At 48.4% G+C, this 27348-nt stretch overlaps 1 protein-coding gene across 17 annotated transcripts in view; it reads left to right on the top strand.

Moving 5' to 3' along the window:
- Nucleotides 1–27348, top strand: part of ptprt (protein tyrosine phosphatase receptor type T) — a 297385-nt gene that overhangs the window by 221107 nt on the left and 48930 nt on the right. For 11 of the 17 annotated variants that reach the window (XM_035389544.1, XM_035389555.1, XM_035389553.1 and 8 more), the window contains 4 exons: nt 6232–6383; nt 8979–9056; nt 9698–9733; nt 15270–15466. In XM_035389544.1, coding sequence (XP_035245435.1) covers nt 6232–6383; nt 8979–9056; nt 9698–9733; nt 15270–15466 — 463 coding nt within the window. The remainder of the gene's footprint in view (nt 1–6231; nt 6384–8978; nt 9057–9697; nt 9734–15269; nt 15467–27348) is intronic. The other 6 variants (XM_035389558.1, XM_035389556.1, XM_035389548.1 and 3 more) reach the window with 2 other exon arrangements.

The raw sequence follows: 27348 nt of genomic DNA, 5'->3' as shown, positions 1-27348 counted from the left end.
ATACAGTTCCGTATGAGAGCAGTTATACAGTTCCGTATGAGAGCAGTTCTACAGTTCTGTATGAGAGCATTTATACAGTTTGTATGAGAGCGGTTATACAGTTACGTATGAGAGCAGTTATACAGTTCCGTATGAGAGCAGTTATGCAGTTCCGTATGAGAGCAGTTATGCAGTTCCGTATGAGAGCGGTTATACAGTTCCGTATGAGAGTAGTTATACAGTTCCGTATCAGAGTAGTTATATAGTTCCGTATGAGAGCGGTTATACAGGTCCGTATGAGCGCAGTTATACAGTTCCGTATGAGAGTAGTTATACAGTTCCGTATGAGAGTAGTTATATAGTTCCGTATGAGAGCGGTTATACAGTTCCGTATGAGAGTAGTTATACAGTTCCGTATGAGAGTAGTTATATAGTTCCGTATCAGAGCGGTTATACAGGTCCGTATGAGAGCAGTTATACAGTTCCGTATGAGAGCGGTTATACAGTTCTGTATGAGAGCGGTTATGCAGTTCCGTATGAGAGCAGTTATGCAGTTCTGTATGAGAGCGGTTATACAGTTACGTATGAGAGCAGTTATGCAGTTCTGTATGAGAGCGGTTATACAGTTCCGTATGAGAGCGGTTATACAGTTCCGTATGAGAGCGGTTATACAGTTCCGTATGAGAGCGGTTATACAGTTCCGTATGAGAGCAGTTCTACAGTTCCGTATGAGAGCAGTTATACAGTTCCATATGAGAGCGGTTATACAGTTCCGTATGAGAGCAGTTATACAGTTCCATATGAGAGTAGTTATACAGTTCCGTATGAGAGCAGAGAATCTGGCTCTAATGAGGCGGAGCTGCACTGTCTCCCATGAGGGCACAGATGACATGTAGCCTCACCTCTTCTCTCTCGTTCCCTCTCTCCTCTCACCTTTCGCTCTTTGGCTTCTTTCCTCATCCCAGTTAATGTGACTTTTTTCCTTTTCCATCATCCCCCGTGTCTGTCTTTCTTTTTGAGTCTGTCGCTCCCCCACGCCCCCCTTCTTCCCTCTTCCCCCTCTTGTGTGAGAGCTCCTGTTTCTCTCCCTGCCATATGAGTGAGGTCCTGGGTGCAGTTGAAGCAGCCACTTATCAACATCATTAGCTATCATAATTCACAGCATAATGGGGCCAGCTGCCATTGGTCATTACATTACATTACGTTCATTTAACAGATGCTCCTATCCAGGGCGACTTACAATGCAGGAGAAACAGGAGTGCATTCACCTGATTAATATGAGTAACAGTGACCTGGCCAACTGAGATAACCACCAACAGCCAAAGTAGAATTTCTAAATACGTACTGACTACATCCATAACAAACCCTAAGTAGAGAGAAATATAACCATAAAAAACCTAAAACTGTAAAAACACCGTGACTGAATTACAGTATTCAGGTACATATAAAAGATGGGAGTGCCAGGAAGTGGAGGTGGGAGAGCAAACGAGGTGCAGTCTCTGGGAGATCCCAATGTTCCTTCGGTCCTGACCACTGTTGGACGTTTTTTGTCACCACTAGGGGGGTGCTAATGCACATAGGCACCATGACTGGGAGAACCACGCAGGGAGGGCAGTGCCACTCCCCTTTGAGTTTAAAGAATAGAGAGATCTTGCACGGTTTAGGGTATGAAGGCCATGGAGGTGTGGAGGAGCTGTGCCCCTCGCTCATTGGAGCTATGGTGAAGCTGTTCTCCCCGCTACTATGTAGGCTATTACCATGGATTTCAACTTGATTTGAGCTGGGCAGTAGGGCACCAGAGAATGGGTGAGATGGGTGTGAAGTGAGGAGGGTGTGATGTGAGTCGATTTGGGAAGACGGTAGACCAGTCGTGCGGCTGCGTTCTGTTTTAGCTGCGGGGGCTTAGTAGCACAGGCAGGGAGGCCAGTGAGAAGGGAACTGCAGTAGCCCAAGCCGGTGGTGGAAAGAGCAGGGAGCAGGCGGTGGTGAGCACAACCTTCTGAGCAGCTGACTGATGGTTCCATAGGGCCCCCTTCAGTGTTCCCTGCAGAGCAGGCTGGGTATGATTTAGTGCAGGACCAGCGGGGACTGTGTCTTCTGTGTCAGAGACGCCAACCAGAATATGAAAAGGACATACGATGCTCCGTGGGTACTTTCTTGACGGACTACCATAGATACTCTCCTGTGTCTGAGTCCTCATCAGGATGAGGCTGCCTATTGAGCTGCTGCTATACTTCAAAGGAGCTCCTGAAATATCACTACTGACAGTTAACTGCAGCAGTGAAGGCACCGTGGTCAAAGTATCTCCCTTCTTAAAGAAGAAGACTGACACAAATTTCAACGCGCACACATACATGCATACACACATCGATATACACATACACGCACACTCTCGCACGCATATACACACACATACACATCGACATATGCATGCATGTACACACACATGCATGCATGTACACACACACAGGCACGCACACACACACATTTATGCATACGCTGAAATACATTTGCACATAAGCACACGCATCTATATGCATGCATGCACACTTGCTCATGGGTGGAATAACACACACAGAGCCCTGTCACCTTGAGCGTTACAAGCTGAGGGGCTAATAGAAAGAGAAAGGGTGAGAGCACAGCACAGCACAGCACAGCACAGCACAGCACAGCACAGATCCGCAGAACACAGCACAGCACAGCACAGCAGACTCTTCTCATATGCCTCTGACTGGGGCCTTTCTGAGAAGGCAGTGGCTGCTCTGCTCTGTCTTAGGCCTCAGAGCTGTTCGGAATGCAAAATGGCTAATTTGTTTAGCAAACGTGTATTACCACACAGAGCGTATGCCTGTCCATTCAAAACTGTGCCTGCAGGCTTTATCTTACCCATCAGCCCGTGGGCCAGACCAGTGAGCCCGACACAATTCTCCTTGTAGGGAATCCTCTTTCAACGCACATTCCAGGAACACAAAGAGCATTATGTAAATCAATACAATATGGCTTGATTTTACTTTTCCCAAACAAAACACTCTCTCTGCGGTTGCTGGCATGTGGTTGAAAAGCTGATTTGCTTCTCCCAAGCTCACATATATCCTGTGATTTTAAATATCATCTCAAGCACCGGGTTTGTTCGTGAAGGGGAGGGATCCATGGAGTAACATTCATACAAATATTAGGAAAGGAGCTGAACTTAAATGCCAATATTTTAATGATAAAAAAAAAAAAAAACTCATACGAGAGAATTAAATAATGATATTTTTAAATAGAAATGTATTTAACTTCTGATCCCACACCCGTACAGATACTGTAGGCACTGTGCAGAATGCATGGAATTATACATGATCAGAGTGGGGCATCAGTTATAAAAAATAAAAAAAATAATAAATGTAAAAAAAAAAACTCCGATATTTTAAATGTTTTGATAGCAGGCGGTATTTAATAAGCAGAAAACAGCAGCAGTTATTCAGCAGGGTCTGCGTTCTCAGATACGAAGTAGACGTGAATGCCATCGCTGTAGATATCTCATCTGTCAGATGAGGCTGGACCAAACCCATGTGGTTTGGTTGCTTGCAAGATTAATCTTTGGATCCATAATGGACATCAGATTTTTTTTCCTTCATTACCATAGATACAGCTGCTCCCAGAAAGCCACTGGTCACCATAGATATTAAGACATGGGGTTCTCTCCCATATGCTCCTCTTTCATTTAAACTAATCTGATACTAGGCCTATCAGCTTATGCACAGGCCTAGCTATTCAAAATGTGTAACATGGAAGAAAAAGTCTATTATCTGATTATATTAAAATGGCACTTGCTGTAAAGGTTTTTCGTAGGAGGAATGTTCTACCTGCAGGATGAAAATGATGGTGTAGTTCAGTGTTCTGTCTGTCTAGAGATGAATAAGAACATAGTTTGCCGATTCACCGTTTTCTCTAGAAGTGGGTGTGGCAAAGCTGGTGGGCGTGGCATGGAGGGAGGGGCGTGTTGGGGGATGGAGAGCCTGACAGGAGTTGGAGTAGTTTTATTTATAAATAACAGATGCTTGGCTGGTGTCAGTCATATAAGGAAGGGCTGTTGGTTGGTCCAGCAGGCACTGTTCTGGTATGTGGATGACCCCCAGTCATGGATCGCATCTGGACCATGCCCATTTCAACAGCATCCCCGTAGAACTCTCTCTGCAATCACTAATTGTGCGTTGTCCCGGGATGGGAGGGTTCAGTCGATTAGGAGTCTGTTTCATCACTTTCTTGCCACCCCCTGTGGTCGATCAGGCACGTGGGGTCTGCTTGCGTATGAAAGGTCTTCCTCTGACTCCGCTCTATGCTAGCTGAGCTGTAATCTTCATTAGTCATTAGTTACACCAGCAAATATGTGACATGTCCTTTCCCAGCTCCAATGTGTATGTGACATTACATACTCTCAATCACACATGCACACACACATACACAAATATACACACAAACGCATGCTAGCACACACACATAAGTACACACACTCACACACATGCATGTAAGCATGCGCACACACACATACACACACACACTCATACCCTTTGCTACATTACTGTACATATTCTCAACACACACACACGGTCATGAACACACACGCACGCATGAGCACACACACTTGCTTTCTAACAATGATCTTTTATTTTCTATGTCAAATATCTGTTTAAAAATAAGATTATTATAATATTATAGGTAGGTAAACTGACCAGCAGGTATTTATTTCATAACTTTTCCAGTTTTCTCTTCTTGACAAATCAGTGAACTGCGTTGCCATGCTGGTGATTTGACAATACAGCAATGAATTTCAATATTCAGCGTCAAGGAAACAGCGCTATCACTGTTTCCAGTGAATCTGTGCCTTGGTCTACACACATTTCAAGAGCGTTTTCTTCATGTGTTACATGATCTACCGTTGAGCAGAAAGAGAATAGCAGAATAACCTTGAAAATGTCCTACTAATCCATTGTGAGATGAGATGGTGTTGCATGATAAGAAAGCTGCGGTAGCTTTTGTTCGGTGTGGCCAGGTTTGCCTGGGAGTGATCTATGGGCCTCACTGTGCTTGATAATCCTTCTCTACAATGCTACAGAAGGCTGGTGTTTTGATATGTTGTTTTGGTCCGGAGGGTTGACATACGCGTGGAGAAACTTTGATTACGTTTGAAGCCCCGGAACTTCCCGGAGCTGTTTGTCGAAGTCCGCCATTCGGTACTTGAGCGCCGCTTCGCCGTGCTCCTGTCATCAGATTTCACCGCTGACTTTTGACAAATTTATAACGGGGTCCGGACGTGCTTTGTTCCGCATGGCAAGCGCGTGACACCTAACGGCGGGACGCATTCTGGAACTCTTGGTTTATCGCCACCTAAAAATACCGCTAAGTGTAGTCCTGCAGTCCTGCAGTACGGTTCGGCTCGAGCGACTTGCTGAGTCTCCTCCGAGCCAGATCTCTTTATTTCCAACCCCTTCCTAAACGTAATAGGTTAGCAATGAGTAACATTATATTCTTTGAGTCACAATTTCTTTTACTTTTTTTGTTTTGTTTAGAATAAAGAATCCCCGGTACTTCCGGCCTGGTCAGACGTTCCTACGAACACGGTTGGCAGTGTTCGCGGGTGGGAAGCCGGTGAGGGTATGAGTCCTGGTCGTTGCATTAGCGACTCCAACTGGTTGGTCGGGGCGCCTGTTCAGCAGGGAGGGGATCTGTGGGAGATAGCGTGAACCTTCGCATGCGTTACGCTCTCCCAGTGAAATTCCTCGCCGTCAGGTGAAAAGAAGCGTCTGGCGACTCCACATGTAATGGAGGAGGCATGTGGTGGTCTACACCCTCCCCGTACCAACAGAGGATAGCGCATCGACCTGGACCGTGATACACACGGGGAATTGGTATTAAGATTAAATTGGGGAGAAAATGGGAGAAAAATGGCAAAAAAAAGAATAAAGAGTCCGTTCAGTAGACTGAGCCTTAGAGGTAGCATAACATATATCTTAAGTCTGAATGAGCCAATCACGTTCATGTATCCATATAAGGACATTCATAGCCATAGCGATAAACCGGCCAGTCTTTACATACAGTAAGGCGGTTGGCTTTTATTGGTCCTCCAGTGCGATAAACTGATTGGCTGTTGTTGTGTGAGCAGTGTGTCGCATGCGCGTGGAGCTTTGCTGTCGCCTGGCGTGGCGTGGCGTGGGGGATGGCTTGGCGGGCCCCTGGGTTAACTCGTCTGTTTTGGGGACGTTTTTGAAGGAAGCTTGCTAAGAAGCAGAAGGAGACGGCCAGCAGCAGCACCCAGAGGGAGATGGGCCCCGTGGGGACTGCGGACAAGAGCACGGGCAAAGTGAGCACCCTCCACAAGGACGACCCCTTCTCCACGAGCACCCAGGACCTCAACAGCTTCTGTGAGTCCCTGTCCTCTCCTCCTTTCCCTGACTTCAGCCTCAGCCACAAATCATTATTTTATATTCTGGTCTTCACCCAAACAATAATGTTTCTAATTCATTTCTAATGTGTCACGTATAATATTTTAGCTCACAACAAAGACAATTTACTGCACATCTGTCACCAGTTACCCCCGGTGATCCTGCTCTATTCACTTTGAATCTCACATCTTTACAACTCAACTTATTTTTTTTGCTACACATATACAAATACACAAGGATTCGGTAAACACTGAATTCACAGCATTTGAAATGCTAAAAAAGCACATAAACACAACACATTTTTATTCTTTTCCAATGTAACAAGCCAGTGGAAGGTGGCATTTTAATTTGGGTGACCGTTGAACTGGCCAGTCCTCATCTGTGAAAAAATAAACATTGACTTCATGGAGACTCAGAGGCAGCCTGATCGGATTCTGATTGGATCAAAGCCAGGGCCTGGCACCCGATTGGCTGAAATGAGTCGCGGTCAGTAGGGTGAAGAGCAGCAGAATGCCGGCTCTCTCAGATGCTCCGGGGGGAGGTGGGCAGGGCTCACCCGTTTTCGTGTGCCTGAAAGAGAGACAGGCGCGTCCCGAACAAAGGGATGGCGGCAGCCTGGGCTCGGTGCCCCTCATTGTGCGGTTTCTTGATCCCTATTTTATTTCTTTTAAGTGGCGGCCCTTCCCACCGCGAGAGAGCAGTAATTAGGAGGAGCATCCCGGCCTCCGCGTCTTGGGAAAATGTCACACTGGCCTTTGTGGACGGATTAATTCGAAAGTTCAGGGCGGTGGCACAATCACGTCTCGGATAATGCACCGTGACCTTCTCACCGCAGCCGTTCCTCGCGACGCGCCCCCCCCTCACCCCCTCCCCCCCCCACCCCTCCAGTCAGGCCCTCCAGGCTGGCGCGCAGTCCAGTGCGCCTCTTCATAAATTCCGCGCGCGATATCGCCGCAAAAAAAAAAAAAACTGTCCATCGGGTGCCTGGCAGGTATGGGCCGTGTGTGTAATTACCGCCATTGGCCAGCTTTAAATGGAGGCGTGACATTCAGAACCTTTACTGGGCACGTGCGCTTTTAAATTTCAATGGGGGACTCATATCGAGCCTTTTCATCAGCTCTGGTCAGTTCCAGACTTGCACTTGGATCTTGAATGCCTGAATGCCCTATGGACATTTTTTGTATCTTAAATACGTAAATACCCTAGAAGCACTGTGTGCAGTTTATGCACCTGAATACCCTACAGGCACTGTGCTGTATAGCTCATACACACCTGAATGCCCTACAGGCCCTGTGCTGTATAGATCATACATACCTGAATGCCCTACAGGCACTGTGCTGTATAGATCATACACACATGAATGCCCTACAGGCCCTGTGCTGTATAGCTCATACACACCTGAATGCCCTACAGGCCCTGTGCTGTATAGCTCATACACACCTGAATGCCCTACAGGCCCTGTGCTGTATAGCTCATACACACCTGAATGCCCTACAGGCCCTGTGCTGTATAGCTCATACACCCCTGAATGCCCTGCAGGCCCTGTGCTGTATAGCTCATACACCCCTGAATGCCCTGCAGGCACTGTGCTGTATAGATTGTACACACCTGAATGCCCTACAGTCACTGTACTGTATAGCTCATACACCCCTGAATGCCCTGTGTCTGTTCGTTTGAAGAGGAGCAGCTGTGTCCAGCACATACGTCAGGGTAGTGTGTGATCAGTCATCAGCATTATGCTGTCCAGCGCCTCTGAATCACAGGAGCTGCCGTCGCCAAGGTTGCGCCATTAAATCATTTCTCCTCCTTCCCTCTAATACATCATCAGAATGATCAGATCAGAAGACAGCGGGGGAGGATGGCGTCTTCTGATTGCTGGTTTGTTGCATAAACGGCAGCCAATCACAGCTCCGCTTGTCTTCACGCCCTGTTGATCCTACAACCGTCCCTTCTTCCCGGTCCAGTTTCGTTTGGCTTCCCGCCCGCATGTGTGCCACACCCTCTCATTATCTGCCTTTGGGTTTATTTACGTCTGAAACTCCGGTCGTCGCCGGAGCTCGGGACGAAGTCTGCGAGTGGCGGGTTCGCCGTGGCGAGGCCCGCGGAGCGGCGAGCGTGGCTTTGCGGCGGCGTTATGAGCTCATAACGGCGCAGACCCGCGCGGGCCTCCCTTTCCCCTGCAGCAGAGCGCATGTCGCGCTGCTCCCGGTCACAGAGATGATATCACTGAGGTGGAAGTGCTGTTTGCTGAGAGCCGGGCTTGTGCCCGCACACAGGGTTCAGGGACTGTGGGATTTTAATGTGAGCTGAGAGTATCTGTCATCCGGAAGGTTGCAATGTGTTCTGTGACCCTGACAGTACTGAGACTCTGCAAAGCACAGAGGCTGATGGCCAGATAAAGAGACAGTGGGCTTCGGTGTCCTACGCGTAACAGGTTAGCGGCCGTCTTGTCTGGGCGCCATTTTGGCTCCAGCGTGGCACAAGACGATGCGGTTTCTCACCTCTCCCTGTGTTTCATCCCTCAGCCGTGTTTAATGTTGCTAAACTCTCCCCTTTTGTGTTTCTCCTTCCCAGCATCCCCCTCTCCCTGTTCCTTCTCTGTACAGGGCAAAACTCTTCAAAGCAAAAGTCTCTTGAATTCCTACTACTCAGGTACACCAGCACCTGTTCCTTGTTGAGGGTGTGGCGTGGCATGGCATGATGTGAATGCCTCTGTCAGCATGGACCAAAAGGGATGTGGTGATGTTAACCATGGAGAACTATGGGAAATATAATTCAACCAACCAAGTTTCAACCAATGAACATCCACCTTACACTTGTTATTAAGGGACGTTCTTGGAAGTGTTCTAATTTGCTGCATTGAAAGGTATTTCACAAAGAACATGCAGTATGCAGTGCTGTAGTTCTGTAGGGATCATCAGAATGTGTTCTCTTAAAATGATGCCCTGTATGGCAGAGAGGGAACATTTTAACCGACATTTCTGTTAAAGACCAGAGCTACAGCTGAAGACAGCCCAAAAAATTTATTTTTTAAATTTTTGCTGCGATCTGTGGGTAGAGTGTGGACCAGCTTTGGTGCCTGCAGCTGTTTAGAACATTTATCCAGATAAATTGGGTGGAACAGAGGCTGTGCAGTTCTGCCATAGGGTGAGGAGGTATACAATTGGTACAAGTAAACACTGCGTTCAAGATTCTGTGTCCTGTGTGCTAACAAGCAGATATGTTATAGGTGATTAAGAGAACCCAGCAGCTCTCAGGTCTATACTGACTCCTGTTTTCTGCTGTCTTTCTAGTGTCCAAGGAGCCAATCCCTGCAACCACGTCTTTAGGTAAGTGACATATTGACTCCCTCTGATCCCCATGATACTCATATGCATCACCCGCCTCCCTTCCCCAGCAGCCTGCAGTGGTGCCCCTGTTTCTGTTTGTGTCATGTGACTCTAACGCGAGTTGCCGGGAGGCCCCCCCCCCGCTGGCGACAGAGCGGCTGACGGTAACGCCACTCCGCCGGCGGGAAGGAAGCAAGGTGGGCGGGGACCAAAGAAGCCCCGTCAAACGCTACTCCCCGCCTCTCTCTCTCTCTCTCGGGAGCAAGGCGCGTTTATGGATTCCCGCAGTAAATTTGGGCTGTATGACACGAGTAAATGGCCCGCAGAAGGTGCAGCGATCGTCTTTCCCTGCCGGTGATGTAGCCGGGCTCCTTCATCCCGCCAGCGTGCGGAGCGGCCTGCAGGGGGCGCTCAGGAGGAGCGACAGGCAGAAAGAGCAGCTCTTTTTTTTGAATGAGCTCACGCTCAGGGTGGCTGCGTGGTTATAAGAATCCCTCAGAACTGCCGTGTGAGTCGGGGGGACTGCGCTATCAGCGAAGCCGCGAAGCCGGCACTGCTCTCAGATCTGATATTCAAGAGCTCGGACGTGACTCCCTTTAAATCAGCCACAGGAAGTTAGTCGTATACCCGCGTGTGCTATTGACCAATGCTGCTCTCTCTCTCTTACTCCTGAGGCTGTGGTCACGTCAACATCACTCTAGATCTCTCTGTCGCTCTCTCTCTCTCACTGCTCTCTTTCTCTGTCTCACTGTGTCACTCAGCCTCTTTCTGTCTGTCTCTCATTCTCACTGCTGCCTCTCTCTATCTCTCTCTCACAGGCACACACCACTATTGCTCTATCGCCCTCTCTCTGTTTATCTCTCTCACTGCTCTCTTTATCACTCTCTTTCTCTGTCTGTCACTCTTTCTATCTCTGACATCTCACTGCTCTCTCTCTCTCTCTCTCCCTCCCTCTCTCTCTCTCTCTCTCTCTCTCTCTCTCTCGAGCTGTCACTCCGGTGCTGTTCTTTCCGTCCTGCGAGTGCTTTGCTCGGTCGGTTGCTGTGAAGCTGACGCCTCCCCTCCTGCCGGTTCACGCTTTGATGTGACTCGCCCAGCAGCGCTAGCTGTTTCCCTCACCGGAGACCAAAGGGAAGGAGCGGAGGGGGCAGAGTGTCCAATTAAGGGCTCTTTCATAGCAGCGTGCCCAGGCTGAGCTCCGGATGACAGGCCGGTGTTCAACCAGCCGGGGCCGTCTGCGCTGGGCTAGCGCTGCCGCGGACGCCGGCCGCTAACGGGCTCAGAGATTGCTAGGAAAGGAGGGAGATTCCGTGGCATTGGCCACATGTGGCTAGCGCTGCCGCTAACGTCGGCTGCTAACACCAGCGGCTAACGGGCTCAGAGATTGCTAGGAAAGGAGGGAGATTCCGACATGTCTAGTGATTCCGAACGTCAGTGTAATTGTTGAAGAAAAAACAGTGGTTTTGGAATTAATTTTGGTGAAATTTCACAAAAAAAGAAACGCTGAAATACATTTTTATATGAGGCTTTCATCATGAATAACAGCTACGTAGGAGACACCCCTGTTTTTCCTGTTGATGAATGAATGTATATTCAGAAGGGTTCCTGTGGGTACTTCTGATACTAAGTGGCGTTGAAAGTACCAAGCACACACACCCTTAGCCTAAAGCCCCTTCAGAAACTCTTTCCTCTTCCTTCAGCTTCGTTTTCTTACAGTTAACTACGGTGCCATTCAAGGGTCATTTTAACCCAAGAAATTCTTTGTAATGGGAAAAACATTGTAAAGTGAAATTATTAATCAAGCACTCCACTTCAGCGAGATTCCAGTGTGTTTCGTTTGCAATACTTCACATTATATTACATCCTGGCATTTTGAAGATGAGATGTTCTATTATTATTATTAAACCAGTCAGGTTATACAGCAATTCTAAAGTGGGGCGCAATCACAATGCCCTAGCTGGGAATCGAACCAATAACCTTAGAATCACAAGCCCGGTTCCGTCACCATCGTAATGTACTGTCACCTAGTCTGCGCTACCCTGAGAAATGATATATTGGATTGTAATTCTGTTTGCCAGACTTTTCCACTCAAGGTAGCCGTGATGCTCTTAAGAGACAGAAATGAGTCATGAATCCCACACCTGTTTTCAAAGGGTTCGAGAGTTCAGACCACAGTTAGCGGCGCAGGCTTCTTAAGGGAGCAGAAAAAAAATATTATGTATTATGTAAAATCTTTTTTTAAAGCTATATTTAGTCGGGCTAATTGAGGCCCATTTTAACGTAATTTAAAATGTCATTATCTTGTCCCCCTTCTAAGAGCTGTCAAATGTATTCCTGTATGGAGGATAATTAGCGGTAATGGCGGGGAACGGCGTTGTTTAGCGATAATGTAGCGCTGCTGATAATTGAGCTTAATGCGATTTCGGCGCTAATCACCGCTACGCTCCGCGCACGCTGGCTGTGCTCCTGCGCTAACAAGGGGGACTGTTATCAGGCCGCTCCCTTAAAAAGGCGCAAACGCATTCGCGAACTTCCCTCTCTTTCCTCGGAGAGGAGCAGGTCCGGCTCTTTCGGTCGGTCCGGTGACGAGCTGACGGCGGGTCCGTTGAAAGCCCCCGCCTCCCGGTCCCGCCGAGGTAGGCGGGGCCTCCAGCATCGGGGGGACGGCCGTCTCTTTTCACGGCGCCGTCAGTCACAGGGGGCGTCCGGCCAATCGGCTTTCAACTGTGGGCGGGCCCAGCGAACCCAGCTGGTCTGCAGGCTGGCGTGTAGCCTTCCTTTGGTTCTGTGATCCATCGGCGATGCCCTGTTACAGCGCGGGGTGTGCTTCATCACGCACAGCACGCGTCCGAGGGGGTTTCGTTTCATTTTGGGGAGGACACCGTCTGACCACATCGCCGTTCTGATGTGTGTTTCTGCGAACTCAACGCTCGGCGTGCGTCGAGGCCCGTAGCTCAGCGCCCTGGATCACCGCTCAGCTGTAAGGCCTGCGACCGGACTGAGCCCACGTCCGCTCCCGTCCGACGCCCCGTCTTTCTAATTCAGAGCACAGCCTGCCACTTGTGGGGCTACAGGAAGACAGCCTAACTGCCATTTTTTACTGGCCGTTTGGTTACTATATATATATATATATATATATATATATATATATATATATATATATAATATATACATATATATATATATGACAAAACATTCACCCAAGGTCAAATTATGCAGGATTATTATGCATAAAGATATCCTTATCTGCCCAACTTTCTGAAGTGGGAGAATGCAAATGCATATTTTTTTTTTTTTTTGTTGCGTTGTTAAATAGCGTATTTGACCTTGGCTGTAGCCCCGAGCATTCGCGGTTCAATATTTCAATGGTTGAGAATCGCCGACGCGCGCGCGTTCCTGCTAATATTTACAGCACGGTTTATCCTCTGGGGCCGTCACACTGAGAGACAGAAGCTGATGAATAATGAATGAAGGCCAGGTTGGGGGTTTAGTGGTTGTCAGTACAGATTTGGGGAGGCAGGTTGTGTCCGTTGTGCCCTGTAGAATCCTTCCCTCCATACCTCCAGGTCACGGTCGCTCTGCGTCTCCCTCCCTCTACGTCCTGACGCACCGCACTTCACCATTTTCACAAATCTTTCTCCATTTCCAGTTCCCCTGCCACACTGACCCTCTCTGTGTCAGTTCCCCTGCCACACTGACCCTCCCTGTGTCAGTTCCCCTGCCACACTGACTCTCTCTGTGTCAGTTCCCCTGCCACACTGACCCTCTCTGTGTCAGTTCCCCCGCCACACTGACCCTCTCTGTGTCAGTTCCCCTGCCACACTGACCCTCTCTGTGTCAGTTCCTCTGCCACACTGACCCTCTCTGTGTCAGTTCCCCTGCCACACTGTCTCTCTCTGTGTCAGTTCCCCTGCCACACTGACTCTCTCTGTGTCAGTTCCCCTGCCACACTGACTCTCTCTGTGTCAGTTCCCCTGCCACACTGACCCTCTCTGTGTCAGTTCCCCTGCCACACTGTCTCTCTCTGTGTCAGTTCCCCTGCCACACTGACCCTCTCTGCGTCAGTTCCCCTGCCACACTGACTCTCTCTGTGTCAGTCCCCCTGCCACACTGGGTCTGGCTGGCCAGGAGCTCTACTGTGGTGCCAGCTTGTGTCCAGTGGATTGCACTTCTTAGTGTGCAATCGCTGAAAAGTGTGTGATGAATTTTTCAAGACAATTAAGGAGCAAGTGGCTGCATTAATAAAAACATGAGAGGCCAATCAGCGGCCTGCGTTTGCAGTGGCGCTTTAAGGATTTAAGCATGCATGCGATGCCAAGAACTCCTCCCGTTCGTCTCCCCGCTCCCCATACTAATGCGCTCATTAGCGACAATAAACTACTCGAGTTCTCCGAATCCTAATCCGAGAAAGAGTCATTTGCAAGATGTCTTTCTGAACCGGTCCCATCGAGAAGTGTTCCCTGCAAGACCCATTCGACTCGCGGGCATCGTTACTGATCGCGGAGTGGCGGCTGGCCGTAGATGAAATGCCTGTTGTCTAGCAACAGGGTCTTTTGAAGTTACCAAAGGCCGGAGACTGTTAGGAACCGAATGCTTTAGTCTTTAGAACTTATTAGAAGTGCTTTGCTCTACATTAAAGTCGCAACCAGACTGTGTGGGAAACGCTTACAGGCTCACTACAGCCCTACAATTATTTCAGCCAGCCGTTCCGGGGATTTCTATATATAATTAAAAACAATCTAAATATTTGCAGCAGTGTTCTTCAGTGCTCCTGAGAGCCCTTGTTTCAACTTCAAGAGTTCCAATCAGATAAAATCAGTGGTTTATACAGCAGCAGCAGTTTCCAATAAACTTAAGAATAGAACATAAGAATATGTAATTAAAAAAGCAGAACCTTCAGCCCATCTAGAACATAAGAATGCATAATGAGGAGAACAGGCCATTTGGCCTACAGTATCTAGACTCACCACTCACCTACAGACTAGGGCACTTCCAGCACTGTGTCACACGAAGACTTGGACACTCTGAGTGCCTCTGCGACATGACATGACCTGGCAAATTGTTCTGTACAACTGTCTGTGAAGGAAGTGTTTCCTGATATCACTGGAATTTACAGGCTGACATCACTGTGGAGTTCACCCTCAGCTCATTTATACAGGCTGATATCACTGTGGAGTTTACCCTCAGCTCATTTATACAGGCTGATATCACTGTGGAATTTACAGGCTGATATCACTGTGGAGTTCACCCTCAGCTCATTTATAACAGACTGATATCACTGTGGAGTTTACCCTCAGCTCATTTATACAGGCTGATATCACTGTGGAATTTACCCTCAGCTCATTTATACAGGCTGATATCACTGTGGAATTTACCCTCAGCTCATTTATACAGACTGATATCACTGTGGAATTTACCCTCTGCTCATTTATACAGACTGATATCACTGTGGAGTTTACCCATATCTCATTTATACAGGTGTCTTCCGGTTTTGGGGTTTATTTGGGCCTGACCTCCCCTGTTCCCTCCCGTACAGACAGCAGCCACGGAGAGATCCCCCAGCCCACACTGAGCATCCAGACCTACCCGTACGGGGGCTGTGAGTCTGTGGAGATGTCCTACCAGGCCGGTCAGTTCCAGCCGGCCATCCGCGTGGCTGACCTCCTGCAGCACATCACCCAGATGAAGTGCGGCCAGGGATATGGCTTCAAGGAGGAGTATGAGGTAAGAATGGTTAGTACGCCTTTGTCACCTGTAATGGGATTAGTACGCCTTTGTCACCTGTAATGGGGTTAGTACGCCTTTGTCACCTGTAACGGGGTTAGTACGCCTTTGTCACCTGTAACGGGGTTAGTACGCCTTTGTCACCTGTAATGGGGTTAGTACGCCTTTGTCACCTGTAATGGGGTTAGTACGCCTTTGTCACCTGTAATGGGGTTAGTACGCCTTTGTCACCTGTAACGGGGTTAGTACGCCTTTGTCACCTGTAATGGGGTTAGTACGCCTTTGTCACCTGTAATGGGGTTAGTACACCTTTGTCACCTGTAATGGGGTTAGTACACCTTTGTCACCTGTAATGGGGTTAGTCCTCCTTTGTCACCTGTATTGGGGTTAGTACGCCTTTGTCACCTGTATTGGGGTTAATACGCCTTCGTCACCTGTAATGGAGTTAGTACGCCTTTGTCACCTGCAATGGGGTTAGTACGCCTTTGTCACCTGTAATGGGGTTAGTCCGCCTTTGTCACCTGTAATGGGGTTAGTACGCCTTTGTCACCTGCAATGGGGTTAGTACGCCTTTGTCACCTGTAATGGGGTTAGTCCGCCTTTGTCACCTGTATTGGGGTTAGTATGCCTTTGTCACCCGTAATGGGGTTAGTACGCGATTGTCACATGTAATGGGGTTAGTATGGATTTGTCACCTGTAATGGGGTTAGTGCGCATTTCTGGCCTAGAACAGGGTTAGTATGCATTTCTGACCTGTAAGAGGAGTAGTACACCATTTTCACCTGTAACTGAATTAGTACAGCATTCTCACCTATTTGTATTTCAGTTTGTATTTCTTTCTCCTCTCCAACAGCAGGATAAGTATGCAACTAATATTCCACGTATATTATTTGGTGTAACTCGCTTGATGTGAATATCACATTGCTTGGGTACCTGTGCTGTCATGTATTTCACTGTATTTTATGAGCGTATTTTGTATATGCATAGAGCTGCACTGTATTGCTTTTGACTGGACTAGCTGAAGGATGTCTCCATTAATCACGCAGAGTCAAATCTCTGGCCCGCTCCCGTCCACTCAGCACTTTCAGCAAGGCAAAGGCAACGACGGTCCAATCAGACGCGGCGTTCTTAGAGGGCTTCGCACATGTAATATTCATTAGCCGTCATTCATGCCGCGGCTGCACGGAATAAGGGTCACGCGTCAATTTTGTTGCGTTCCACCTCGTCGCCAGGGGAATAAAAGAGGAGAGGTCTGCGTGTTCGGCTCAGCTGTTCGGTCGCCCCACCTCTGTCAGTTTCCCCAGTCCGGGGCGTGATTGAATTAGTTTGGCGTGACATCGTTTGCATGTCGTTTCCCTGTGCGTGTACGCGCGCGTTCCCGTACGCGGTGATGGCGTCGGCGGCGGCAGCGACGCGGGGGCCGGCGGATCCCAGAGGCCCCTTTCCCGAGCGTGAGGACTAACGGACGCGCGGCGTGGCGAGCGGGGGCCGCGGCTGGCGCCTCGCCGCGGTTCACTCCGCGAGCGCGTTATAGCGGCTGACTAGCCCCGCCCCCCTCCTCCCCCCACCACACACACACACACACACACTCACACACACACACACACACACTCACACACGCACACACACACACTCACACACACTCACTCACACACACACGCACACACACACACTCAAACACACACACAGGTGTTTGAGCCGATCCGTTTCTGCGGAAACGGCGCCAGAGTTCCCCCCTCCCCCCCCCCGCTTTCCTTGGCCTCACGCTCTCCCCATTACGAACGTTTCAGGAGGAATCGCATAAAGTCGCTGCGGATGGGGAGGCCTGCCAGTCCTCGGGCGGAAATCTGTGGCTGTCTCTCTCGGCTCGGAGTTCCCCCCGTTCATATTCTGTGCTGTTTCAGCTCTGGGCTTAAATCAAATTTCTAGCTCTATCGCTTTTTTATATGAAGAGAAAGTATAAGGCCTCTCAGACGCATCAAATATTTATTGCAAACTCAATTTGAAAACACCATTAATATTGATAGATTTTGGAAAGAAAATCTCAAATCAAACAAAAACTCTTGCTCAACATAAAAACTCCCCTACTACTCCCCGGTCATCGCTTCTTTTACTCTGAAAGTTGGTCTTGGTCTCACCTACTGCTCTTTCTTTAAAAGAAAATCCCAAATCGACATTGCAGTGTGTATTTAGATGTGTTTCAGTTTTGATAGATACCTTCTGAAGGGTTTCATTTCATGTGATAACTGGTCATTAAAGGAATACTATGCAGGATTTTTTCCCTTGCTTTGCTCATGCATTTACAATCAAAAATGTTCTTTCAAATCTCCTCCTCCATTCTCAACTCCACCTACACCTCCAAGATGACAACGCCAACACACTATCAAAACTAGACATTTCGCTTTTGCTAGCTCGCTATATTGTAACATCTTATTGCAGACTGTTGGAATCATGATATTTACCAAGACGACCCTATCTCTCCAGCACTAATCCAGCTAAAAACGCACCACTCACTGTAGCCAATCCATACACATTTCTTCTTTTTCTTCTACTCCTTTTTCTATTGATCACATGCTTTTCAGATACAGCCCACAAAAAGGCTTTGCCTAGAAACATCCCAAACACTTTTTTAGAATATCAAATACAGACAGACAAGCCTGGACTGCCAATGCATAATAGTAATGACTGAGCATGGCTGTTTTATAATATCTTCAAGGTCTAAATCCTGCATAGTATGCCTTTCAGCTGTTTTATTTAATATGTTTCTATTGATTTGTATAAAGTTCTATATTGATGCATGACGCAGTTATATTCAACCTCTCTTCACCCTCCCTACCCTTCCTGGAGGGTTCTGTCTCTGGTTTTCAAGCCAACATCTGCTCTTAATTAGCCAATCAGCCCAAACATTTACATGATGTGGCATTTTAACAACATCTATTCTGAAGCTCATGAATGGCAGCTGACTGTCTGTTTGTGTGTCCTTGTGTGAAAACCTTATTTAAATTTACGGTGGTCTAATCTACAAGCAAGCTACCACTGGTGTACGCAGATAATGAGCCAACGGAGTCATTTATGTAAAGGAGCTAAATGACAGAAACAGAGGTTGACCACAAACCCAGAAACAGATACAGTCCTACGGGAACCGGGCTCTCTGTCCCTGCTCTAGATAAATCCCATGCGCGTGCATCTTGTATCCGGTCTGCCGATGACCGCTTGCCATTGTTAGAACCGTAAGCCTCCGTGTCCCAGTTCCCTTATCGTCATCGAAAACCTGCTGCTCGGCTCCTCGCAGTCATCTGTAAAAACAAAGGATCCTTTCACCGGCTGAACGCTGAGGATGACTCACAGCTGTCACTGCGAAGCCGCCCTACTCGGCTAGTGAACACCTACCCCGTGCGCAGTGATGCTAAAAGTGGTAGGGGGGGGACTGGGTTGGAGCTGGCCTTTCGTTTTGACCCGTATGTTACCTTGGGGGTGGCACTACAATAGTGTAGTGGAGGAGTAGATCCTTAGGGGGTTCATGAGATGAAAGGACCTGCATCTTGAATTACTCTGCTATATCAACGCATAACAAATAATAGTTATATAATTTCCCTCCGATTACATTGCATTATTCCAACGTGAGAAAATGGTACCCGTGAGTGGATAATTTGCTGTGAGCAGGCTTAAGGGATCGGAGTTTTGATGATTTATTTTGGCTGGACTGAACTGAAGGGGCAGTGTAGATGAGGCTCCACCCACTCAGCCACTTCCTGGTACAGCCCTAACTCCTTCCTGTTTCAGCACCGCCCCCTTCCCGTTTCAGCACTGCCCTCTTCCTGTTTCATCACCACCCCCCCCCCCTTCTTGTTTCACGGCTATCCCCTTTCCTGTTATAGCAATAGCCCCTTTCCCCTGCTGTAAACACCAAACTTGAAGAGATACAAGCACCCCCCTTGCCTCTTGCGTGAAAGGATCATCCATCAGCCAAGACGTTTTTATAACACCCCTTTCTTATCGCCTTCCTCTAACCTGATTTGCTTCCCCAATTTCGGACCCGTCCGGGCGTAAATGAAGCTGGTGGTCTTTTAGCGCTGATGTGTGTCACTGGCTGCTCCGTGCCAGCCACCTGGCTCAGGAAACATCCAGGCTTCTTTATCGGCCTGATGTGACCGGGAGAGATTAGGCAGGGCTGCGGAGGCGGTGGGCTGGGAGTGTGTGTTCTCAAAGGATGATGGGAACCTGGCCACGCCAAAGCCTACGTCTAGCTCTGTGCCCCCCCCCCCCCCCCCCCCCCCAATGTGTGTGTGTGGGTGCGTGTGTGTTATTGAAAGCGAGAGCAATATCAGGACTCAAATGAGATCCATCAGGCTGTAGCCACCTGCACTGCCTGTAGGTTTAATCAGGCCATTATTCAAGGAGTGACGGATGCAGTGACACGGACACGGACGGCCAGCAGGGGCGAGAGGCTGGGAGCGACGGAGCCGTGGGAGGGATGCGGAGGAGAAGCCAAAAAAAAAAAAAGAGTAATGTAGAGGCACAAAGGCGAAAGAGATGGAACAGCCTTCTCACAGATAATAAAGGATCGGGCGATTCGAGGCAGAGAACTTAGGCGGAAAACAAAGGTGGAGGCTTTTTTTCTTTCATCTTGTGTTCTTTGAACGTGACGGTCACCCCTGCACATGACAGCTGTTTCGAATCTACTCACCCTACCATACGGGGTAAAGGGGGCCATGTCCAGGCTTTTGTTCACGGTGTGTACCTTAACCCTGTAAGGTCTGAGATCACAAATATGTTAATTGAAGAAGAAGAAGAAGAAGAAGAAGAAGACGAAGAAGACGAAGACGAAGAAGACGAAGAAGAAGAAGAAGAAGAAGAAGAAGAAGAAGACATTTTATTTATATAGTGCCTCTCCTGAGCTCAAGGTCGCTTAACAAAATTAAAAGGTTAAAAAACAAGTACAGTAAATACAGAAGGCAAAATGTATACATAGGACAGTAATACAGAACAGAAGGCAGTATAAGATAACATACAAACAACAAACGTACAAAGCGAGGCAATAGAGAAGCTAAGGGTAACTTATGCTGAAGTACCAACACTCATTCCTGAACATTCGATTGCTGATGTAACAATCATTACTAGAACACTGACTTTGAATTTTGAAAATACATTCCAAAAAACCTGTTCTTCAAAGAATTTAGATGTTAAGACGCATCATTCAGGCAGGCACTGTCTGTACATCTGACGGTAACGTCTTACAACAGTTTTTTTTATTTGATGAAGCTGAATCTTTTTGCTGCCACCTCAGTTTGAATATTTTATCCTTCATATAGTATTTCATTACTGGATGAATAATATTCTATCTGGCGCAGATGTTAATAAAATTAATGTAGAATGTAAAGTGTTTTCATTAGCATATTTATGTTACCTATGTGGATCCAAAAAAGGATCAATCAGACATAAATGACTCACTCACTAAGCAAAATAAGTACAACACAGTGCTCATCCATGTTTATATTTATACACACTGCATGAAAGGAGAGACAAGCACACACCTCCTCACCCCCATCCCCCCCCCCCCCCCCCCGCCCGCCCTAGGGACTCCCTCCCCCTACCCCCTCCTTTCTGTTCCCACTGCAGCAGCTCCGAGTTTTTTCTTTTTTAATTTGTTTTCTTTGTGCATTTTCCCCCAAAACTTGGAATATTAATCAGTTTTTGAAAAACAGACAGATTTGAGATGAAAGGGATTCCATTAAGGGTGTTTTGTTTTCTGGTCTGAAAACAACCGCCTCACCCCCCTAACCACCACCACCCCCCCCCAAAAGGGAAAAGAATCTTGATGAGTCCTCTGGGGAAGAGGGGGGGTGTAATAACCTTTCTCTCGATCACTTTTCCACAGTCTCACTGCACACAGTAAAGAATGCATGATCCCCTCAACAGTTGCTTGGTCTCCAGCTAACAGAATCAGGGCAGCTACATGATCAAGATGGGTCACAGGGTCTCCAGGGGCCCCCCAGCCCATCTCCTGGGGCCACACGGTCTCCAGGGGCCCCCCAACCCAGCTTCTGGGGCCACAGGGTCTCCAGGGGCCCCCAGCCCAGCTCCTGGGGCCACAGGGTCTCCAGGGGCCCCCAGCCCAGCTCCTGGGGCCACAGTGTCTCCAGGGGCCCGCAACCCTGGTCCTGGAGAGCCGCCGGGTCTGCTGAGTTTTTGTTCTCTCCTTAAATACTACAACCACTTTAGTCCCAATAAACCAGGTTACCTGTGTAATCGACTGCTTTAATTGATCAATTAAGTTCCAAGTAACAACAAGAACCTTACCGCTGTCCAGCCACCTCCGGCCTACACGGACGTCTGTAAACACACGTATTTGAAATGTGCGTTTACATGAATGAATTTCATTCATAATATGGGTGGTTTACCTCTTCTTCTGTGTGCTCTATATCTCTTTGCTACCTGCAATGCAACCTACACCTCCATTGATATTGTCCTGTAGTTTATAGGCATGTTTTTGGGGGTGTTTTTTTTCCCCCAAGCCTGTGTATAGGCTAGTGCTCCCTAGCTGGGGACATGCACACTGAAAACAGATTCCTATATGCGCTGGGCAGGTGGCATTGTGTAGACAGTCCAGAAAAAATTCCATTCAATTCCAACAAATGAGATGGGTTTTCCAATCGCCTTCCTGAACGGATCGGGCTTAAAAGACTGCTTTTTGTTTCGCAAACAAATCGCTCGCGGCGAGCGAGGAGAGCCCTCGTGCGATTTTGCGCGGCCCCTCGCGAGCGTCTCAGAGCAGAACTCAACTCCGTCCTCAGCCCCCCTCAAACTGGAGATGGGAAAAGCTGTTAGAATGCGATACACAAACATCCTTTTTTTTTTTTTTTTTTTTTAAACTTATTTTTTCGCTCTGATCTTTGGTCGCGACGGAGACGGAACCGTGATGCGCAGCGGTAACCGGGGGCGATATCCGAGCCGCTGCGCGCTGAAGTGCGGCGGTTTTTTTTTCTGCTTTTAAGAGAGACTCTCGTTCTCCGCGGGGATACGGAACGACTGATTTTGTACATCTTGATTTTAAGGCTCGCTTCGGCTTTGATCGCGGCGTCTGCTTGCTACCCTTTGAGTTCCCGGGCGTGATTGCCGTTATCAGACGCGCTCCTGCCTCTCTTCGCGTCCCGTCTTCTATCTGTGCGAGTGCTCGTGTTTACTCTCCCAAGAAAAAGAAAAAGGAAACTCAACCTGGAGTTCTAAACCAGTCAAAATGAAATGAGTGGTTAATGTGACCTGGATCTTCTTGAAGGCTCTCTTTTAGGCCTTTTGTTTGCGTGTAACTTGCAGACCCATTTTGGCTGTTTGGGCTGTGATAAATGTCAGGTTTTGGGGTCCCCATGTTGGCCATTGGGCTGCGATAAATCTCAGGTTTTGTGGTCCCTATGCTGGCTATTGGGCTGTGATCAATCTCACATTTTGGGGTGCTGTCAGTCACCCTTCTGCAGGCTGACCAGGCCTGCCTGGGGCTCCACTCACACTGAGTTTGGATATTCTGAGTTAGCATGGGAATTGGACATATTCAGCCCCTCATTAAGTTAATTAAGAAAACAAAAAGACGTTTAAAAGCATGGCTGCAGTGTTAGCATGGCTGCTGTGTTACCGTGGCTGCAGTGTTAGCACGGCTGCAGTGTTAGCGTGGCTGCAATGTTAGCATGGCTGCAGTGTTAGCAGGGCTGTAGTGTTAGAGTGGCTACAGTGTTAGCGTGGCTGCAATGTTAGCATGGCTGCAGTGTTAGCGTGGCTGCAGTGTTAGCATGGCTGCAATGTTAGCATGGCTGCAGTGTTAGCGTGGCTGCAGTGTTAGCATGGCTGCAATGTTAGCATGGCTGCAGTGTTAGCAGGGCTGTAGTGTTAGAGTGGCTACAGTGTTAGCGTGGCTGCAATGTTAGCATGGCTGCAGTGTTAGCGTGGCTGCAGTGTTAGCATGGCTGCAATGTTAGCATGGCTGCAGTGTTAGCATGGCTGCAATGTTAGTATGGCTGCAGTGTTAGAGTGGCTACAGTGTTAGCATGGCTGCTGTGTTAGAATGGCTGCGGTGTTAGCATGGCTGCTGTGTTAGCATAGCTGCAGTGTTAGCATGGCTGCTGTGTTAGCATAGCTGCAGTGTTGCAGCTCAGCCCAAACGGCGGTGGGAAAGCGTGCCGTGAGGGCTTGTGCTCAGCATGGCTCAAGGTTACGGCAGGGCTGTTCTGGATGTGAAGGCTGCAGCCTTCAGGCAGCAGGTTGAGCATGAACACGCTGCCACATAACTCAGCCCACTGCCGTCACGCCGCTTTGCCCTTGCCAGCTGCTGTAGTTACTTTGAGCGTCAAAACACAGCATTGATTCGCCATATTAAAGGCTCTTTTTAAATGGAAACCCCTGTACAAAGTTGTTGTTTGCGTCTAATGCATCTGGTCATTAAAAGGTACTGAAGTTTCTTCAGTGACATGTGTCTGTCCGTGTTCTTTTCTCAAAAAGCGAAAGCTTGTAAAGTTACACAGCCTTATTAAGCTACTGACCCCTCTGTTCCTGCATAAATCATCCAGCCCCCCCCAACCATGTTCATCTGTGTAGCCAGTGATCCAGACTGTCGTCTGGCTCTTTTGGGAGTGACAGATGGGCGTGATCCTCCCCCCTGTTCTTTAGAGCGCCGTGGGAGGGGGAAAACACCTGGGGGGGAGAGAGAGAGAGAGAGAGAGAGAGGGGGGAGATAGAGAGAGAGAAAGAGGGGGGGGGGGGGGAGAGAGGGAGAGAGAGAGGGAGAGAGAGAGAGAGATACTTCTACACTGTAATGAATATACTGAAATTCACAAGGAGTTATTTGAAAAATATAATACTTCAAAGTTTTGCCACACTGAACAAAAATTACCCATCTTACCCATTTTTATTTTATTTATGTATTATTATTATTATTATTATTATTATTAATAATAATATTTTTTTAAATTAAATTAATTTTACTTATCAATTCTTGTCATTACTGTTGTTCTTGTAACTTTTACTTTGGCAGCATTGTGCATGGCATGCCAACAAAGCACCTTGAAATTGAAATTGAGAGAGAGAGAGAAAGAGACCATGAAAAAAAAAAGATTACAGGGCAAAAAATGACAGGGCAAAAGTAAATGCTTCTTTGAATAAATGCGTTTCCCTTCTGTTCTGGAAAAAGCCCTCTTCGGAGTGCGTTTTTGGAGGTTGGGCCGTCGCTACTTAAGGTCGACTGGCTGACGGGGAGGCGGGGGCCGAGGGGAGGGGGGTCGGGGCTCGCTCTCGCTGAGTCGGCGAGCTGCAGAACAGCTCAGCCGCGTCCCCTTCAGTGGACGCTAAAGGGCAATTCGGCATGAATTAGCCACGGAGCGACAGAGCTGTCTGCGCTGTTTATGGGTGGGCCCTCCATACGGGCCCCCTGCAAAGTGTAAACACAGACACGCTCGGCAGCGTGCCGTGTGCAAGGGCAGCGGCCGCCATCCAATCCGCATCCGTCCTTAACTTTCCCTTATAAATAAATGCAGGCATTGCACCTTTTCCTTCACCAAAGCACCGTGATTTAATTTAGGTCAAATGCGTGGTGTCACCCTTCATGAATGGTCCTTCACGACATACCATACGCCTGTTTGCAGTTAGTGTCATACGCATTCATGAAGGCTTATGTGGTGTTATGTTCGTTGTCTTGTGTTGTGTTTATGAAGGAGTTATATAGAGCTTATGAAGGACTCTTTGTATGAAGAGTTTTATGCCATATTAATATGCCAGCAGCAAAACCATAAAATTACAAGATATAATATTGTTGTTGTTGTCAGTTCTATTAATGTATGGCAAATTAAAGAAAGATTGAGAATTGCTGTAAATAGGTGGGATCCAAACTGTAGGTCCACGATTGCTCATGTATCTACAGTATATGTCTCTCTGTAATTGATTTGATTGACGCTTTGTGTACTTCTTGCTCGTCTGGTGTTTGTTAGCCAAATGAAATGTACTTTCGTAAGATGCTCTGGCTAAAATAGACTGCTGAAGGACTGATGTGTAAGTTGTACCGACAGATGGTCACACAGCACAAGGCAAAGGACATTGTCCAGGGGAGATCGACAGAATAGACAAACCTCAGTGGAACCAATTTGGGGGGAAAGTTTAAAATCATTCCACGCTGACCCCTTAACAGGTGACCAAGCAGAGGTCCAGGAGAATGGTGTGAAGCAGTTACAATGTCACAGATAATGGCTACAAATAAACAGGTCAGTTCAAAAGGCATCTGAGGGGATTCGCTGATACAGTGCCAAGGCCTTGAGGCTTAAAAGAGAGGTGTCGTTCAGCAGCCTTAGAGCTGCAGCAGGGTCACCCTCATCCCCCCGAACTCCAGGATATTGGCACAGGACAGTCCCGGGTTATGAGGGTAACAAATAAAGTGTCAAAAATATCTGTTATTTACTTTCTTAACTTCGAAGTAACGCACGTATTCACAGACGGAAGTAGGTTTTAAATGTGCGGCACAGCGCTGTTTGTGAGGTAATGCAGGGGTGTTCGGTGAGCTGCGAGCCTCTTTCTGAGCCGCCGATGCAGACAGGAATCTTCGCACCCTTTTCCAGCGGGCGGGGGGAGCGGAGGCAGGCAGGCTGGCGGGCGGCTCCCGCTGAGCCGTCTCCGCAGCGCAGCGGGGCGGATTGTTCCGGGCTCTCAGCGAAGACGCGCGCGCGTTTTATCCGTCGCCGCCGAGCGAGCTTCTCCGGCGCGTTTAAGAGCAGGTCGAGCGCGACACTTCCCCCCCGCGCCTTTCAGTCGGACCCGTTAACGCGGAACAAGTTTCCGGAAACTTCTCGCCGACGCCCTGCCCTTTCGGACGAGGACCTCGGACGACGTCCCGCGCGTGTTTCCCGCGCGCGTTTGAGGAGCCGGTCCGCTCCTTCGTTCCGCGCGTAGCCGGGGCGAAGCGAGGAGAGAGCTTCAGCCGCGTTCTTCGGCGGGAGCGTGTGAAGACGACGGAATGCGGGCTCGCGCCGTCCCCCCCCCGTCCTCGACGCAAAGCGCGCTCACACGGCGTGTCTGCCCCGCTCACCCCGCCCGGCGGGTCCGTGTCGGCCGCGGCCACGCCCTCCTCTGTCTGTCACTCGCGGCGTTCGCTCGTTCGGACAAGGCTGACGTGCCGCCCAGTTCACCACAGGAAGCGGCTTCAGCGTACCGTCCAAACGCTGGCCACAGAAGGCCTGAGGCCAAACGGAGACAACGCCTGACAGTTAAGCTTTTAAAACTGAGTCAAAGACTACTATGGTAAGGCTGCATTCACACCAGATCAGGCAATGCGGCAGTTTGCCGCAGGGCTGTGCGGCGGTGTGGGCGTGTCAATACACGGCCCATTTGTGTGACGTCGTGTTGTGAACTTTAACCCCCTTTCCCCCATTTCCTGTCCGCTAACTCAACAAAAAAAAAAAAAGAACAAAAACGCAAACCGAAGGAAGCTTCTTGCTATCGTTATTTTGCAGCGTAGACTGCCAGCCAGACGCAGACGTCAAAGCTGGGTACACAAAATAAACCAAGCGAGGACACAACTGGGAGAGTATCATCATTTATGAGATCCATGAACTCCATAGTGCTAGGTACAATAAACTAACATGCAAGAACTGCTAAATAGCGAATCTTTTATACAGCTTAATTCCCACGTTCGGAATTGATATTTAGCTAGTAATTATTGTTTTGGTACTCGTCCCATTACCCGGTACTGTCAAATCACGATAACGATTATAAAATTAAATCTTAGGAAATGAATCGCATCAGTAATTCATCTGACAGTTGCTCGGTAAACAGCGGACCGCTACATGGTAATTTAGACAACTTACGTGATTGGCCACTGCAGCGTGACGTCGGGTTGCGTTCCGGCAAAAGTTGATTCTGGT

The sequence above is a fragment of the Anguilla anguilla genome, chromosome 13, assembly GCF_013347855.1.
Source record: "Anguilla anguilla isolate fAngAng1 chromosome 13, fAngAng1.pri, whole genome shotgun sequence".
Taxonomy (NCBI): Eukaryota; Metazoa; Chordata; class Actinopteri; order Anguilliformes; family Anguillidae; genus Anguilla; species Anguilla anguilla.
Note: the sequence above shows the minus strand (reverse complement) of the source record. Positions and strands in the feature narration are given on the sequence as shown.